Source organism: Homalodisca vitripennis, chromosome 4 (assembly GCF_021130785.1).
Source record: "Homalodisca vitripennis isolate AUS2020 chromosome 4, UT_GWSS_2.1, whole genome shotgun sequence".
Taxonomy (NCBI): domain Eukaryota; kingdom Metazoa; phylum Arthropoda; class Insecta; order Hemiptera; family Cicadellidae; genus Homalodisca; species Homalodisca vitripennis.
In genome coordinates, this window is record NC_060210.1 from 122,783,068 (window position 1) to 122,800,928 (window position 17,861).

At 33.3% G+C, this 17,861-nt stretch overlaps 1 protein-coding gene across 2 annotated transcripts in view; it reads left to right on the forward strand.

Moving 5' to 3' along the window:
* Positions 1-12,998, forward strand: part of LOC124360079 (cyclin G) — a 28,739-nt gene extending 15,741 nt beyond the window's left edge. For both annotated transcript variants that reach the window (XM_046813364.1, XM_046813363.1), the window contains exons 2-6: positions 4,792-4,966; positions 6,874-7,008; positions 7,550-7,830; positions 8,753-8,957; positions 11,101-12,998. In XM_046813364.1, the coding sequence (XP_046669320.1) occupies positions 4,856-4,966; positions 6,874-7,008; positions 7,550-7,830; positions 8,753-8,957; positions 11,101-11,355 (987 nt within the window). In that variant the 5' untranslated portion in view covers positions 4,792-4,855 and the 3' untranslated portion in view covers positions 11,356-12,998. The remainder of the gene's footprint in view (positions 1-4,791; positions 4,967-6,873; positions 7,009-7,549; positions 7,831-8,752; positions 8,958-11,100) is intronic.
* Positions 12,999-17,861: the final 4,863 nt, after the last annotated feature.

The window sequence follows — 17,861 nt, forward strand, 5'->3', positions numbered from 1 at the left end:
GTGCATCAATACAAACAGAGATCATAGTCAAAAACATGATTAACACTGGCAACATAAAGCTGAACTTTATAATGAAGTTTAAAAGAACATGACATGCTTCCAGTTATATTGTATAAAGGTTATTATTTAGTTATATTTATTTAAAAATTACACTTAAATGTAAATCTTTCTAAATGTATTGATCATATTTAATGAGGATTGAATTTTAAGAATTTGTGTATTGATATTTAGTGGGTTTTTTACATTAAGTATTTGTTTGCAAAAAAAAGATAAACAATGGATGCCTGTGGGGGATCAATTTTAGTATGTACTCACTGTGTTAGTATGTAACAAAAAATGTGTAACTTCCCACTGGAAGCGGACAAAATCCAATAACTTTACTTTTTGTAAAATATTGTTTTCAACTAATGCAGAAATGTTTTTCTTTTTTTCTGATATTTTAAATAGAAAAACTGCAATCTAGGTTATAAAAGTGAATTCTTTAATATATATATATATGGACAATGGTACGGGTTAACCACCATACAGGTACACCATAATGGTGTAACTTATAGTGTATTATATATGTTATATTGGGAGTACCGTCTGAGCAATCTAAGGTGTTGTACTTTGGTTCTGAGTTAAAGATAGCACAGGTTCAAATCCTGACTGTGGTGTTTCACTTTTTATCAATACTATCGACTTTATGCTGTATTGACTCTCCGATTCTGTTTGATAAGATCCTCACACAGGCCAGTGGCTCTTGAGGATAGGCAAAATAAGGCTTAAAAGGTGATCAGCATCTCTTAAAAAACTTAGGATAGTAAAAATATATTTAAACATGTAAAATTATTAAATACTTCTATAATTTAGTCAGCCTATTGTACTATGTTTATATAATTACTGTGCTAAAACCCTGTACTGATCAGAGCTTGGTATTTTATAATAAGCTAAGTATACTATAATACTATATGAGAGTATTTTCAAGGGAAAATTTAGCCAGTGATATAAATAAAATTGAGTGCATCCCAATTTGACTTGCTTATAATATGGTGACAAAAGGACAGAAATATAAAAGTGAAAGAAAAGAAATAATAAGGAAAGAAATAAATAAGGAGGTATAGGTACTAAATGGTGCAGTGAGAGAAAGGATTTGTGTACATTATTAGTTAGGATAGTAAATGGTTAATACAAATTGAATTTTAATTGTTAAACTCAACTGTTCAGTAAGGTGTTTATATTGGCTCATGAAAACAAAAATATATTAGATGATTGGTTCAAATATCGAGCTATTCTTTATCCAATAATTCAAACTAATTTATTGTTATGGTTCTAGACATATCATAACTGCAGTAAGATGTGGTGTGTAGTTCATTAGTTTGTACTAATGAAAGCGTTGAGTAAGGATGGATCCCATACTCAAGGCACCTGTTAAGAGAAAGTTTCGTTAATTAGAGGATCTATGCCAAATAAACAACAGTGCACATTCTTAAACTTAGCTTTCTCAAAGCAGGTATTGATGTATTCCATGAAATTTTTATATTTTCTCTGTATTGTCACGTTATACAATTTCCTCGTGAACTAGTTAGTGACGCGTGAAATATATGTGAAAGTCTTAAGTATAACTGACTTGTCCCAATCTTAGTAAATAACTGAACTGAAAAATTGTATTTTTAGTTTTTCAATGCATTTTTCACTTGCTTTGTTGTATCAGAAGATAAAATAAATTTCAAATTCAACTATAATATAATGATAGTAAATTTGTTGTGTGGTAAAATGGAATTTTTAATAATTTACATTACATAATTCTTTATTTAAAACATTTAATAACATATAGTTAATCTTTTTTGTTCTATACAATATTCCTTGTATTATTGTAAACAAGGAACATAACACTGCACAAAAAACATAACTCCACACAGTTGTTAGACTTCATTACAGTAAAATTATTTTTCCTTGGCTCCCATATTGCAAAAATTATGAAAAATGACAAGTGCTACAAGAAAAGCAATACAGTCAACCAAAGACTTTGCAAATAACTTTAGAGGTCTTCTACCTCTGAATATAAGTAACAACTACATTTTATTCTCATTATTGATAGTAGTGTGCAGATAACTTTAGAGGTCTTCTACCTCTGAATATAAGCAACAACTACATTTTGTTCTCATCATTGATGGTAGTGTGCAGATAACTTTAGAGGTCTTCTACCTCTGAATATAAGCAACAACTACATTTTGTTCTCATCATTGATGGTAGTGTGCAGATAACTTTAGAGGTCTTCTACCTCTGAATATAAGCAACAACTACATTTTATTCTCATCATTTATAGTAGTGTGCAGATAACTTTAGAGGTCTTCTACCTCTGAATTTAAGCAACAACTACATTTTATTCTCATCATTGATGGTAGTGTGCAGATAACTTTAGAGGTCTTCTACCTCTGAATATAAGCAACAACTACATTTTATCCTCATCATTGATGGTAGTGTGCAGATAACTTTAGTGGTCTTCTACCTCTGAATATAAGCAACAACTACATTTTGTTCTCATCATTGATGATAGTGTGCAGATAACTTTAGAGGTCTACTACCGCTCAATATCTTTTGGGCATTTTCCAACTTAAATGTGGTCTAGTACTTGTTGGGCACTGAATTTTTTGTTATACTAGAATTCTGAGAAAACAAGTATCTGACTTTATGACATTTGCAACAGAATCAATGTGGATTATAGTTGATAACAATTGAAATGTATATTTAAACAAGTTATATAAGACAAATTTGATAAACTATTGAACTTTTGTTCTGAATCATTTATCTACAGAACTGGATGTAAAATCACTTGTGCCATCTCAACATTTTGCACTATCTGAAAATAAGTAACAATTTACCCTCATAGTGTTCTCTTAGTTTTATAAGATCGTTTTTCAAAGTTCTTATAAAAAATGCCGGCCTTTTTTTAAAGTAAATGCGAAGAATACCAGGATAATGTTGCTGTTTTGAACACCTTTTTTTATATAATTCATAAATTTTGTATTTATTGTTAGACATTAACCATTGATGTCTTGTTTTTTGCCTAACAATGTACTTGTTAAAAAAAATAATTTGGCATTTTTTACCAACTTATAATTTGTTATGTGTATAAACAAACAAAAACTAAAAACAAGAAAAATGAGTTTGAGGCTATATAACCATATATAAAAACTATTCTACATTTAATTATACGCTGTGGCTATATGGCCGGCTACCGTCTGTAGATTAGACAGACGGGCGATGAGTGGTGACGTCAAACGTAACATAACGAAAGGGCAGCCATAACTGTCACCTTTACACCACTGCCTTAGAAATATAAAAAAACACAATTTGTAGACTATTTTATTAATTGCATATTATGCATTGGTAATGTATTGAACGGTAATGTAATAAACGTGTACGCTTAAATAAATTAAAAAGAAGAAATATACAACTAAAAATTAACCATGTACCAGAATCTACACTTTGTAGTTTATTAAGATATAGTTTTGTTTCTCTCAATTTTACTGGAATGTTTCAATTAATAGTCATTAAGAGAAATCATAATTAATTATAAATAATTTTTGTCATATTAGATATGTATGTCATTTAATAGCATAAAATAACTGGAACATTTGTTTTATTTACTAATAACTCAAATGGTTATGATTTCATTGTATATTGTATGTAAGTGGTAAGAGGGAAATTAGTATCTCGTCTTGAGATATTTGAAAATCAATTCTTCCATTTACCGAATAAAAATAGTTTTATTATTAATCACTTATGTATTATCGGACTTTAGCAGGACTGTAAGTAAGAAGGGATATTGGTACAGTTTAAAGTATAGCATATCTCGAATCACTTATTCTTAATTGAATATGGTCCGTATTTTCTTTATTATTGATAAAAGTTTTCAACTGGTCAAAAAAACTAAACTTTCTACAACCCGCCATTTTAATAACAATGCAAGTGCTAGAGCTACTTCAAAACCTTTGGCGTCACAGTCTGTGACGTCATAGTCGTTCCCGTTCTTTGAAACCAAGACCGGTGACCGGGCATATAGCCACTCCGTTAATTATAAGTACACACACACACACACAAATTGAAACACCTACCTTGAAAAACATATAGAAGATAAAACGATTTTCTCAAAACTATGATATATATATATATTCTATATATATATATATATATATATATATATATATATATATATATATATATATAGCTTATAAACAAAATTTACAATGATAAGCAAACACTGAAGAAAAACTGAAGAAACCCGTCAACTGAACGTCATGACAACAATCCACAGAGTATCAATTTTTTCAATCTCTATGTTGCGTAGATACAGTAGTACTATGCAAGATTTGATTGCATTTGACTTAAAATTTTAATCTTGCAATAAGAAAAACCAGACGCGCTCCTGGAGTGCACGTTGGCATAGTTAACATAACTACATCACATTAAAAGGGTTAATATACCCTTAATAAAGCTAAGTGTAAAAGGTGTAGAACTTTTTGATGAGGCATAAATCCAAAATTCGGAATTTAGATGGGTCTGAGGCTTAATTAACATTTTGCCTTGCTTCAGTCAAACTGATGTAATTTCGTAATAAAGAAAGTATAATATTATATTGAATTATGCATACGTGCTCTAGGCTCTTACTCTGTATTAACATTATATAAAAATTAATTCATAAACATTTAGTTACTTACAAACTAGCCATGATATCTCTGACTAAATCTGTAGTACAGTAACACATTTTGCTTGTTTAACTAAGCTCGGGTGTCTGGCGTGTTGCAGATAACAGGCCAGAATTTGGACCATTCTTGGGGTGTGACTGGTCCAGTGTGGTGACATCGCAGGAATGGACCAAGGCCCTCCGGATGCTCTCCAGCCCCTCTTGAACCAGCTCACAGAATATCTGGCTCTGGAGCTCAAGTTCAAGCCTAACCTCCAACTTCCTCTTTGTAGTCCTGTAAGTGAATCTTAACAATTTTTTTTTAGCTTTCATGCACCCTGCACCAAACTGATTCTCCTATTTGTAAATGACATATGTCATTCGTAAAGCATCAAAAACATTTTGTTTAAAAACTTACATTTGAACATAATTATATAGAGTGAAGTGAATAAAAATTAGTAAATTGTCACTGTAACTACTATGAAGTAATAGCATTTTATTGAAACAAAGTGAATAAGTAACTTCTATAATACGTAGTTATTACTACTATTACAGACCATCCGGAACAGATGGTAGTTTTTACTTCCTTTGCAACTACTACATCATAGTAATTGCTCTACTTTTATTACTCCTGACTCTCCCTGAGCTGTGCAATAAGATGAGCTTTGCCTGACTGAAACGCAAAGCTTAAATGATTTTATACAGTAATGAAGTTGTAGGTACAGATAGTGGTACTCCGGAAAAGAGCTGCATGAACAGAGCTCTATTTGTTCATCATTTTACAGAATGTCCAATCATAGAAATTCATGGTAAAGTAAAATTTACAAATTTGATAGCTTTCAAATAAATCTTAAATTATTATTAGCCACAGCGCAAAAAGAAATAATTTTTTTCATCAAACCTTCTTCTCTTGCCTTATCACTTTCATATAGAAACTCAGCAGTTAGAAAATTCTTACATTCTTCCTCAAACCCTAAATATTGCTTATTAGTGATAGCTCACGATACAACTTATGATCATGAACGTGTATGAACATCGCAACATCGCTCTGATGCCAACTGAACTAAAACAAAATCTGACCTAACCCAGACTCCAAAAATGCGAAGCAGTTACTACAGAAAGATAGTAGTTGTTATGTTTTGTTCACCTCAATATGTAGTAAGTAGTATGGGGTCCAGAAAATTTGAAGCAAGTACTGTCCTTTGATAGAACGTTCATTTTTATTCTCTGTAAACGAAGTCATAGGTTAAAAATCAGCAAATGAAGCAAGTACTGTTTTTTATTCACTTCACTCATGGTGATATATACTCTTTATATACACATGCAGATTCCTTATTTACATAGAGACATTTTCAAACGTTAATACTGAGAGAATAAAAAAAATTAGATTTGTGGGAAACAAAGATTTTTCACAGACATTCACAGTCTGCAAAAAATTTCTATAATTTGGGCCTGATTTTATTGTATGGGCAAATTGTTTATAAGACATAATTCCTCAATTCTTCACTACTCCTTGGTGAGACAACATCTCGTTTACCAGAAATAGGAGGACAACACCTTCTTTGACATGTGGGGAACTTAACATGGTCAATGTTAAAATATAATTTACATTAAGCATAATCATTGCATCTGCTATCACTTAAAACAAGATTTTTTATCCAGGAATAATATTTCCACCATATTCTTATTACTTCAGAATTGTTGTGGTGACGTCAAAATGTATGTTATTTTGGGAAGTTCGCTTTCAGAGTTCCATTGAGAAATGAAACTCATTATGAGGATAACAGAATACATCAGAAGCAGCTTATTAATTCTAAGGATCCAAATACTGTACCGAAATGGTGTTAATTGGAAAGTGTGTCAAACAAATAACTGTATACACATTTATAGCAAGCTAAAATATACAGGATAACTTAAAATAATGTTATTATTGATTATTTTGATTATCGAGATTAAAAATATTAAGATATGAAAAAAATCCTTTACAAGTGGTTGTTATTAAACACTTTAAAATAAAATTTGTAATTCTTTTCTGGAGATCAATGTTGAATTCTTGAGTTGATTTATTGGTTGAGATATATTTATTTATATACAAAAGTTAATATTGGGGGCAGGGGGTATCTGGTATTATTTCCAGGTAATATTCACATAGTGAACATGTTTTTGCCAATGATACCATAACAAGCAGGTAACTCCTGTTTCAGGGAGGGGATGTGACTGTTGGTATCAGGGACGGTACAGCCCATGTGCTGAGGTGCCTCAAGATCTGGTATGACATGCCTTCTGAAGTGCTCTTCGTAGCAGTCAATTTAGTGGACCGTTTTCTCTCTAAAATGAAGGTAAGATTGAATAAAGGACCACAATATTCTGTTGCCCTTGTTGATTTTTACATCAATATATTTTGTATGCTTTATACTTTGTATCCAAAAGGTTATAAACTGAAATGTATACAACAGGCATCCTCTTTCAGATCAACCGCAAATCAATGAGCAGTCACAATAAGTCGGATGTTTCTACTTTTAAAGTTCTGAGTCATCATTTGTGCCATACAATTGTGTGCAATATTGCTTACACTTTTCTTGAACCTTTTTTATGAATGTAAAGTATTGTGTTTTGAGCAATTCACTCGGTGATAAGAATAAACATAATCGAATGAAACAAACATCAATAAATAACATGTAAGCTCAATATACTTCAAATCCCAGGGAATTGTAATGATAATTTTTTTTAGCTTTAGAACTTTTTCTGTATTCAAACAATCCGGTTTCAGTCCCATAAGTGGTTGATTAAGAAGGTGTATATAACTGTACTGACATATATCAGTAAATAAAGTATTTCTGATGTGTAAATTTGAGACTGTTACACATATCCTGGTTTTAGGCTCATCCCAAGCACATGGCCTGTATCGCAATCGCGTCATTCCAACTGGCGGCGGAGATGGTGTGTCGAGGGAAAGTGGGCTGTCCACAGGTACCTCAGGCTATCGAGGTGGCCGCGATCTCACAGTGCAAATGTACTAATGGTGACCTCCAGCGTATGCAGGGCATCATCACCTCCAAGCTTGGTTCCCAGGATGGTTCTCTACCAATCACAGCTGTGGATTTCCTGAAGGTCTTTCATACTCTCTTCCTTGCTGTCGATGAAGGAAACGTTTATTCCACGTAAGAGTTTAATATTTTAGTAAAAAAACTATTGATGATACAGCATCCTTAATGATGTATTTCAATATATACATCAAATACAACAAACTAAAAACCACCTGCCAATTACCTCTCTCTCCTTGTTCTCCTTCAAGTGTTTACTTACAATAATTAGTTGGATTCCCCACATATTGAAATGAAAAAACAGAAATGAAAAAAGAAAGGGATGGATGAAAGGAATAATGGATAGATACTAGAGCAAACAATGTTGATAATTCACCCTATTCCTCACAAACTGGTTTCTCTACTGAGAAACTGTTCATTATGCTGCTTCAAAGTTACTCCATCAAGGAGGCCAATGAGTAATAGTCTCAAACTCATTCCCATTTCATGCCAAGCAATTGTGTATGATGAATAACAATGCTGCTAGCGTTGACGTGGCACATCTATCAGAGAGCTACCCTCAATGACTGGTTATCCTGATACATATTAGCCACTTTTCTGGCATGCAGTGTATATGACAATCAGCACTGCGCTTGACACTAGGTTCGAGCTAGCCTCAATCCTCAATGACTGGTTATCTTGATACTAGCCACTTTCCTGTCATGCTAGTTATACATTCTAGTTGACAAGCAGTTAATTCAAACATTGATAGGACTCTTCTTCGTACAAATACCACTAAATCATTATTAAGATGATAAGATTAAAACAATTTCTTTATATGTTTAATATTTATATAAAATATAAGTGTCCATATATCTCTCAACTGAACTTGAGATAACTTGTTGGCTCCTAAAGTATCGTCATACTGTATAGTCCTATCTTGTGTAGATTTTTATCTGTATGTGTTCTTTACAAATAAAATCTTCATACAGATTCTATTAGTAGGTAATTTTATTAACGTGTATGTCTAAAAGTGTTGAAAGGCAATGATTCTCCACAGAATGGTGGAAGGGAGTGAATTATGCCATAAGCTGGAAATCGTGGCTTGTGATGCTGCAGTGAGCAATTTCCGTCCGTGCGAAGTGGCCTTGGTGGTGATCTGCGTGCAGATGGATGCTGGAGTCTCTCGACTCACTCACAGGCCTGCCCATGAACACGTCTCCGCTGTTGTCAATTTTGCAACTCATCTCCAGAAACATTGCAAGGTACAATTTTTGTGTTGACACATGCAATGTACATGATCCCTTTGGTATCAAAAAACACAATCATAATGACCTTGATTTTAATTTTGTCATTAATGCTTATTTTTACTGTGGAGAAGCAAAATCTTACTTGTGTTCGTGATAAACCATCATCACCATACACTTGTTGTAACATTACAAATGTTTCACTTGCAAATTTTCCAATTTTGAAAAGATATTTTATGTTCACACGCCGTTCTTTCTGGATACATTTTTTTGATGCAGAGACAAAAGGTTTACTGTTTACAACTGGTGCTACGGGTGGAATAAGTGTAGGAGCCAGACAAAACACGAGGAGGGGTGGGAGGGGAAGTCATGTGACTGGCTGTATGATATTCAGCTTTATTACCTTTGTTCTGTGGATTTGTTGACTAATCCGGTAATGAAGTATTCTTTAAATTACACTGCTTAAAGTGGAACATTAAAATTTCATCAGTATTTCTCAGATTCAGTTCACTTCATCTAAACTATCTACTATTCATTGGTATTGACAGTCTGTCCTCAATATGCACTAAGTTTACAAACAAAGAGCAATTGCTTGCTATGCTGAGACAAGAACACAAGTAGTTCTTTTGCATCAGTCTTAATTGGAATGAAATTAATTTTTTCATTATACAACTTTAAAATTTAATGTGAAACATGCCAGATAGCAATCTTTAATGTAGGCCCAAGCAAGCTTTACATAAACATTATTGGATCCTAAAAAAGATGATAGAAATCACCTGCAAATCGTGTCTTTGGTGCTGATGATAACATCAGTCAGCATTAGGGTACCCGTCACCACATCCGCTGATGAAGCTCATATATTTCAAAAACACAAAGTAAAACAAAATCAGGTCCAGAGACTTTGTTTTGAGGTGCAGGTGTTAACCTACAAATAATATTTGATGTTATATTAACGCGTATTTGCTGCTTACAATGAGATGAGTAAATCTGTCGTCATATCATTGATGGTTTAAACCAAATTGCCAGTTTGCATTGTATAGGCATACGTCCTACATTTTCGTGAAATTAATTAGAAGAATTTTCTTTCATAAGGAAATCCATTGCTCATTTGCAATAGTTTTGGTGTGGATCAAAAAGATTGAAATTAGTGGACAATATTTTTTCCTGATCACGTTTTGTTGCTTGACACACTGAAAACCAACTGTCAGACACATGATGATAGTAATCATTATATGACTCTCAGCCAATGAGTTAAAGAGACAAAGTCACCTATTTCAGGCAAATATTTTGTGTTCATACAGTTGGTTGGTGCTAACTTTTATTTTTGTGTCTGATGGTTGGTTTTAATTGTGTCTGTATCACAGCGACCTGACGTATTTTTGAAATAACATGTACAATTAGTCGCTGTTGTAACATGTTGTCTTTTAGTGGATAAAGTTGTTTAATAATTCCCAGCGTTAAAATTATAATTATAAAATGTTAATAGTTTTTTTTTCATTAGAGGTTGAAAAGTAATAAAGTAATAATCATTGATAACAACCATCTGCACTATACGAACAAAAACCTTCTACTAGCGAAGAGACTAGTATCACTTGTAGTATATTTAAGATCCTTCCGATACATACCCTCTGTTTTGTCATTAAATTATATGAATGGGTTTGCTTGATTGTACTCTTTTCTCCTTCCATTTTCCTAGCATAATTTCCTCATTATAACATACAAAATGTTTTGTGTCATACAAATCTGATAGCACTTCCAATCTTTTCTCCTCCTTAAAGAGTACTCCTTTGTAGAAGTTCTTATCCTATCCTATTATAACGACCATATCCAATGCACCACAACCAATATGTTAATTCATTTAATAACATTGGCCTGATACATTTTAGTTTGCTTATCTGAACATATGTGAATTAACAACTAATTACAAAATAATTGAATCATAATAAGTGACAGTTCTGTTTTGGGACTGTAAAATCTCTTATCCAACAAGCAAGATTTGTCCAGTTCCAGAGGAGCGAGTACTTATTTTGCATCAATATTTATTGAACATGCAAAATTTGACAAGATTTTTTCACCTAAACAGTGTCATTTTGTCAGATGTTTACAATACTTTTTTTCTGTTCTTGTCCACATTTTTTACGTATTTCTTTTTCTTCCCTAGATTGATGAATTCAGTTTTTACGAGTGCCATGAAGCTGTTCTAATGATCATCGGTCGATACAACTCCCAGCAACAAACACCCAATCGCCAACGCCTTGTATGGAAATTGTCTCACAGAACTCTACGATACTTGCGACCGACTGACAGGCTTGTGAAAACGCTGCCGACAATAAACGAACACGCTTTGACCCGTTCCGACAGTACCAGCTCCGAGGACAGCTGGGTGGAGGAAGAGTGGCCAGTCAATTCTGTTTAAGTTAAGCATGAATCTTGAATCTAAAAAAAAATTACAAAAGTATTATAAAGTACAAAAAAAACTAATTGCCATGAAAAAGTAAAAAAAAAAAAAATACTTAAGAATTAACATTAATGTAGTGAATTAAATAACAGAGCTTTTCATTAAAGAAACAATTTCAATTATTGTTTTGTATTTGCTAGTTTTATTGAAATGAAATATTTTTGTGTGGTGTGAGTGTTGCCAAAGGTGTACAACTTATGATGTGGTTGTTTCTATAATGATAAGTTCATTATTTCCTTTTTTGGCTCTTGAACAAATTGTCCGTTTGAATTATGATCACTATTATAATCTTGAAATGATGATGTTTTTAAAATAAACTCACTTTAGAATTGCATGCAAGTTATTATCAGTTAGCTTTTCATTCAAAATTTTTCTTCAATAAAGGGTTTTTTTTCTCTCATTGAAGATCCAAGGGACCAAACATTCAGCCAGATTACAACTATATGGTTGATTGAAATTGGGGTGGTTTTACACTGGATACATAGTAAAACACGCTGGATACAAGAACGAACGTTTTACTTAAGATGTAAGCTGTCCAAATCATTTAATTTTACTTGGCTGTTATCTACTTATTTCTTTACAGTGCTAATTTTACTAGTCACTCCTGCTGTTACCACCATTTGGTAAAATGTGGCATTACTAGAGTTTTAGTCTACATAATCTATTTGCTTTATTCTATGTCTATGTTCCTTGTCTCTTGAATTTTATATTGTTTTTCGTTCCACCATACGTAATGAAGATTAGTGTAATTGCATGTTAATAATACCTTCTCAATGAGGAAATTGTATTGTTCTCTTTGATAAAGTATGCTGTCAGGGTGTCAGATGACGCAGGCTTAACAGTATAGTATAAAACATTACTGCTTTGCTGAGTATGAAATATGAAGTTGAAAATACATTGTAAACATAAAATTCTATATTTAGAACTTAGGTCTTAATATTGGATTTGAAAACATGCATGAGTTTTGTAAACGATCATAGCACAAAACATTTTTTGATAGTATGAATGATATGTAACGAAATTTGTTTTTAAATAAATAGTTTTAGTTCTAATGAGAAACATGGTCTCCATAACATCTTTGGAGCATAACTGGAACTAAAATTAAATGCATATATAAAAGTTACGGTGACCTTTGTGGTATTAGTATTTTATACATGATTGAATTTATTTTAAAGTAATTTTAATGCTATTTTATATATATGGAGAAAATTTATTTTTAAGATATGATTACTGTACATCACACAATATGTACAAACACCTGATCTCTTCTAATGGCCCTGTCACAATGAAATTTATTTTATTGGTCCATTTTGTGTAAATAATTGATTATAAATTATTGTTTTATCGACAAATTTTATGTAAGTGTAATTTTGTTAGATGTCCAGAGTGTAAACAGCAGTTGAAATTTGTACAGATTTATTTATTGATAATTGTAAATAAGCTTTAAATTTGTTTGATGTAATTACTGTGATGTCATTTCAGATTATAGAAAGAGTAATGTAGATTATGTATTAAATGTTTTCACACTGAATCCAGTCTGCGCACTGTTTAAATGTCGTTTACTATTGTTAATGATTAAAGAGTAAGTTAATGTCATTTTACTCTTGTGTTTTCCTTTTTTATCCCCTGATAGCAACCATCTGTAATTCAGTGATGGAAGATCATCTGATACAAATATTCTGTAGGAAATTGTGGTTGAAAGTCATAATAAATACATACAGTTATTACAGTAAATAATTACAAAAGTATAAAATTGAAAAAGGTAAATGGATCTTGCGAAGGTTTCCCAAAAAAAAAGAAAATGTTTCCCTGTAAAACACCTGGTCCAATACAGATGATCCTCTTTGTAGTCATCGGGATTTTAGACTTCTAGCTGTTTTATTCAGAGATAAGGATTTATTTTCAGCTGAGACTGATGTATGGGTTAGTATTGAGTACTCTTTTGCATGTTTGGTGTAATGGATATGGAGTTTTTTATTTGAATGAGGTCTTAGCTTCAATTCAGGTTCCAGAAAAAAGAACACCTCTCTATTGCTTCTTAGTTTTTGGAAATGTTCTTGTGTAACTATGTAGGTTCTATTTCAACTACAATGCTCTGTTCTTTTTGAAGAATTACTTGCTGAAGATTACTATCTGATGAACCACATAACAGGTGGCATTCCATTAGAAAATAATATGTTTATTCTCTAGTTTCAAGACTACTACGATTAGATCTGTTTAATGTAAACAAGACTGAGCTAAACTAGGCAGAGTCAGTGGTTAATTTCAGTGGGAACGCAAGGGAACGGCGTTCCCTTACCTCCCAAGAGTGCCGGAACGCAAGGGAACGCTTTTAAAACTACGAGTACAAGTTTTAGTTAAAAAAAATTGTAGGTAGGATCAATATTATGCTATGCTTTGTTTGCGAGTGACTCGTAAGCAGATAGTAAGCGCCCGTACAAGCAGTTGTGAGCTGTGCTGTGATGAGTCTTGCTTGCACGGAATCAGGCAGGAGGAAGGTGACGGGCGAGTCATCCTAGTTCGCGCATGCGCGGCTGCGCCTCTCAATAACAAAGCAATACCCACCCCACCTCACTAGTGTGTTGACTAGTTGACTTGACCTTGGTGTGTTTCGCGTTTAAGTTACAAGTTGCATCGCATCCCATCACGCTTAAGTTCGTTTTTGAGGTGCAGGTCGTTGATTGTGTTCGTGTTTATGCTTATTAGTGTGGTGCAGCTAAATAGTTTCCTAATTGACTATGACTACCAGAAAAATTGTTGATTTCTTTAAACCTAACCCTAAGAAACAAAAAGGTTATGCGAATAATGAGAACTGCAGTTCGGAAGCATTGACTACAACTTCAATTGTTGATCAAGATAAAAAAGAAGACGCAATCGGGATCAATGAGGATAATTGCGATTACCATTCCCCTTCGACTTCCTCGTCGGTCAAAATAGTATCCAGGTTGGTGGGTTTGGGATCTGATGCAGACGAAGCTAAGGTTAGTAATGAAAATAATGATTTTGTTAATAGGGGTGAACAGCCAGTTTGTTGGTCTGAAGAACAAATTGTTGAATTTAAAGCTAAAAATCCATGGTTAATTGTGAACAGAGAACTAGGTTGCAACGTTTGCCGTAGTGTGAGTACTCTAGGTGCAGAGAAAACGAAGGGCCTAAAGATTAGCGAAGAGTGGGTTTTAGGAACTGTTACCGCTTATGGAAACAATAAAAAAGACCAGCAATCCTCTCTTAGGAAAAAGATATTTTTACACCGTGGGTCTCGAGCTCATTCTTTAGCTGAAAAAATACTCATTGAAGCTAAGAAAGATACAATGAAAAAAGCTGTTGCTTCTATGCATAAAGAGCAGCAGATTGTAACTGAGCGCATTTTCCGCACGGCTTATAAGCAAGCTAAACTAAATAGGCCATTTTTTGAGTTTGAAACTGAAATTGATCTTCAAATAATGAATGGCTTAGATATGGGGCGAATCCTACATTCAAATGTTGCTTGCTCCAATATAATTCATCATATTTCTGATGAAATGAAATCAGACTTGATAAATGGCCTAATCAAGTCAGACTCTAAATTTTTCCTGCTTTTGGATGAAGCCACTTCAGTTTCAAACAAAAATGCTTTGGTGGTTTATATCAGAACTGTTCTAAAGGGAATGCAAAACCCTATGACAGTGTTCTTAACACTTTTTGAGCTAAATAGCACAACATCAGCTGGTATATTACAAGAACTTTTAAATCAGTTACAAGCATTAGGTCTAAGCTTTGAATTCATGAAAGACCATATGATTGCTCTAACTTGTGATGGTGCTTCAGTGCTACTAGGCAAGAAATCTGGCCTTGCTATACAGCTTACTGAAACGTTCCCCAACTTGTTCATTTGGCATTGTTTGAACCATCGTTTAGAGCTTGCCGTGCACGATTCCATAGAAGAAGTAGCTGGAATCAATCATTTTAAGATATTCATGGATAAAATTAGAAACATGTTTAGTTGTTCACCGAAAAACAGCAGGGAGTTGGCAGAAGTTGCTAAAGGACTAGAGGAGCAAATGTTGAAAATCGGCCGTGTGTTTTAGATACTCGTTGGGTAGCCTCCAGCTTAATGGCGGTGAAAAGCAGTTTGGACAGATTTTAAAGCTTTATACAATCATTTCATTGAAGCATCTGAAGACAAACAAAGGGACTCGAAGCAACGTTCAACTTACAAAGGGCTTTGTAGTACATTATCTTCTACAACTTTTGTACACAACCTGGCATTGATGTTCGATGCTCTAGAAGAGTTATCGGATTTGTCCTTACAGCTTCAAAAATCAAGCCTCAACCTTATCCAAGCCCACAGTGATGTAACACTGTTAATCAAAGTGTTTTAAAACCAAGTTGAAAACATGGGTAGACGTTCAGTGGAAGCTAAAATTGCTATTGACGATTTGATGTTTCAAGATGTTAAACTCTGTGTAAGATCCAAGATACCCAGTATTCCAGAAAAACAGTTCTATCGGAGCCTCGCTAACAACTTGACTTCAAGGTTGCTATCATCATCTTCAAATGCGGCTGAACACTACACCAAAATCATGAATGACATCAAAGTGATCCACCCCATGTATTGGCCAAAAGACTTATCCATCACCTACGGAGAATGTGAGATCCAGCGAATCTGCGATAGATTTAAGATTAGCAGCTCTCAGGATATAATTAGAGACTTCAGACACTTCAAGCAGGGACTGAAGCCTATGTTAAGTGGAGAGAAACCTACTATTCTAGAGCAACCGCCGTCGTTTAAGAAACTGATTTCCATCATAAATAGTATTGCAGTGTCTAGTGCTGAATGTGAACGTGGGTTTTCTGCAATGAATCTAATTATGTCTCCTCTTAGATCTTCACTCTACATTAGCGCTGTTTGCGATTTATTGCGGATCAGGCTCCTAGGACCTCCTGTGGCTAGATACAATCCCGAGCCACACGTCAAAACCTGGCTGGCGAAGGAACACCATTCTGCACTTGACACCAAGTCAAAACAACGAGGGCAGAAAACTTACCATGAAGACAGCATTGCATTGTGGGAACTTTTTTCCTAAATCTGTTTTTTAAATATCTTTTAGAATTTCAGAACATTAAGTTTTCATTAAAATAACTAGCCTATGCCTAACTTATAGTTGTGTTCTGAACTCAAGTTTCTGAGTTCTTTTTTGTACTTACAGTTAGTTTTGTGTATTGTTGTTTTGTTTCTTTTGTAGTTTTCACTTTAAAATATTAACAAACACTAAAACTAAGTTTACCAACAGTCTTGGCATTGCCTTACAATATTATACTACAAATCCGTACATATTTGTTATAATAACTAATAAGCAAATAAAATAATCAACCTTAACTTTTTAAAACTACACTAAATTTTAAAAATGAAACCGTGTTACTCCACTCTGTGTGTCATTTATTTTGTGTGTAATTAAACGCTTCCTTTTCCTTTCCAAGAAGTTGGTTTATTTTGAATGTATTAATATTGTTTTGTACCCATAAGGTATGCAATTTTTTTGTAAAATATGCAAACTTGTAAAAAAGCTGTTATATTAACAAACATCCATTTACATATTAATATGTATTATTATTACTACTGTAATGTGTATAAATAAAACTGTGAATAAGGCTCAATTTGTTTTTATTTTACCATTCATTAAAAAATTAATATTGGCGAGCTTCATTGATTCAAACAAAATGGTCAATGAAATCAAACCAAATATTTCTGGGAAATTTAAAGTAGGCAACAAGGTGTTAATGGAGTAGAGTAGAGTAGAGAGTAAACTCAATAATTTAAATTCATGTTTTTATTTTCTTACATCCTAATCAAGCACCTTAAAGAAAATAAACAGCATTAAAATATCACTTGGTATTTTATAAAAATGAATGTATTATTATGTCTGGGTGGCCTAAAAACAAAGGTTTACAGTTATAATTTTCAAAAGTTTTCCTGGGTGAGGGCCCCCCTCCTTCCTGGGGTGTATTCCATACCCACCGGTCTGAGCTTCCCGCTTTAAGAGTTCCCACACCTAACATTTTAGAAATTAAGCACTGGGCAGAGTCTGTCAATGATTCTTCTAGGACATATTTTTATCAAGTGTAAAATCTAGTTTTAATTTTATCAACTGTTTGGATATTGGACAATCCTGGATTTATTATTTGTTTGGTCTGTTGACTGCCTAGTAGTTTGGTACAAAGTAAATTATGTGTTATATATTTTTGAGCCACGTTTAGTGTTGAGTAATAGTATGCTACTGTAAGCATGTATTGCATAAATACCATGACTAAATTAAAAATAGAGTTTTGAAGGACAACACTACTTGTTCTGTAGCATGTAAGGCGTAGATACCAACAGGACATAGTGAAAGTTATCACAGATGCAGACAAACTGACTTGGCCTATGACACCAAAATCAGTAGATGTCGTCCTTGGACTAAGAGAACCCTATGTACCAAGTCACA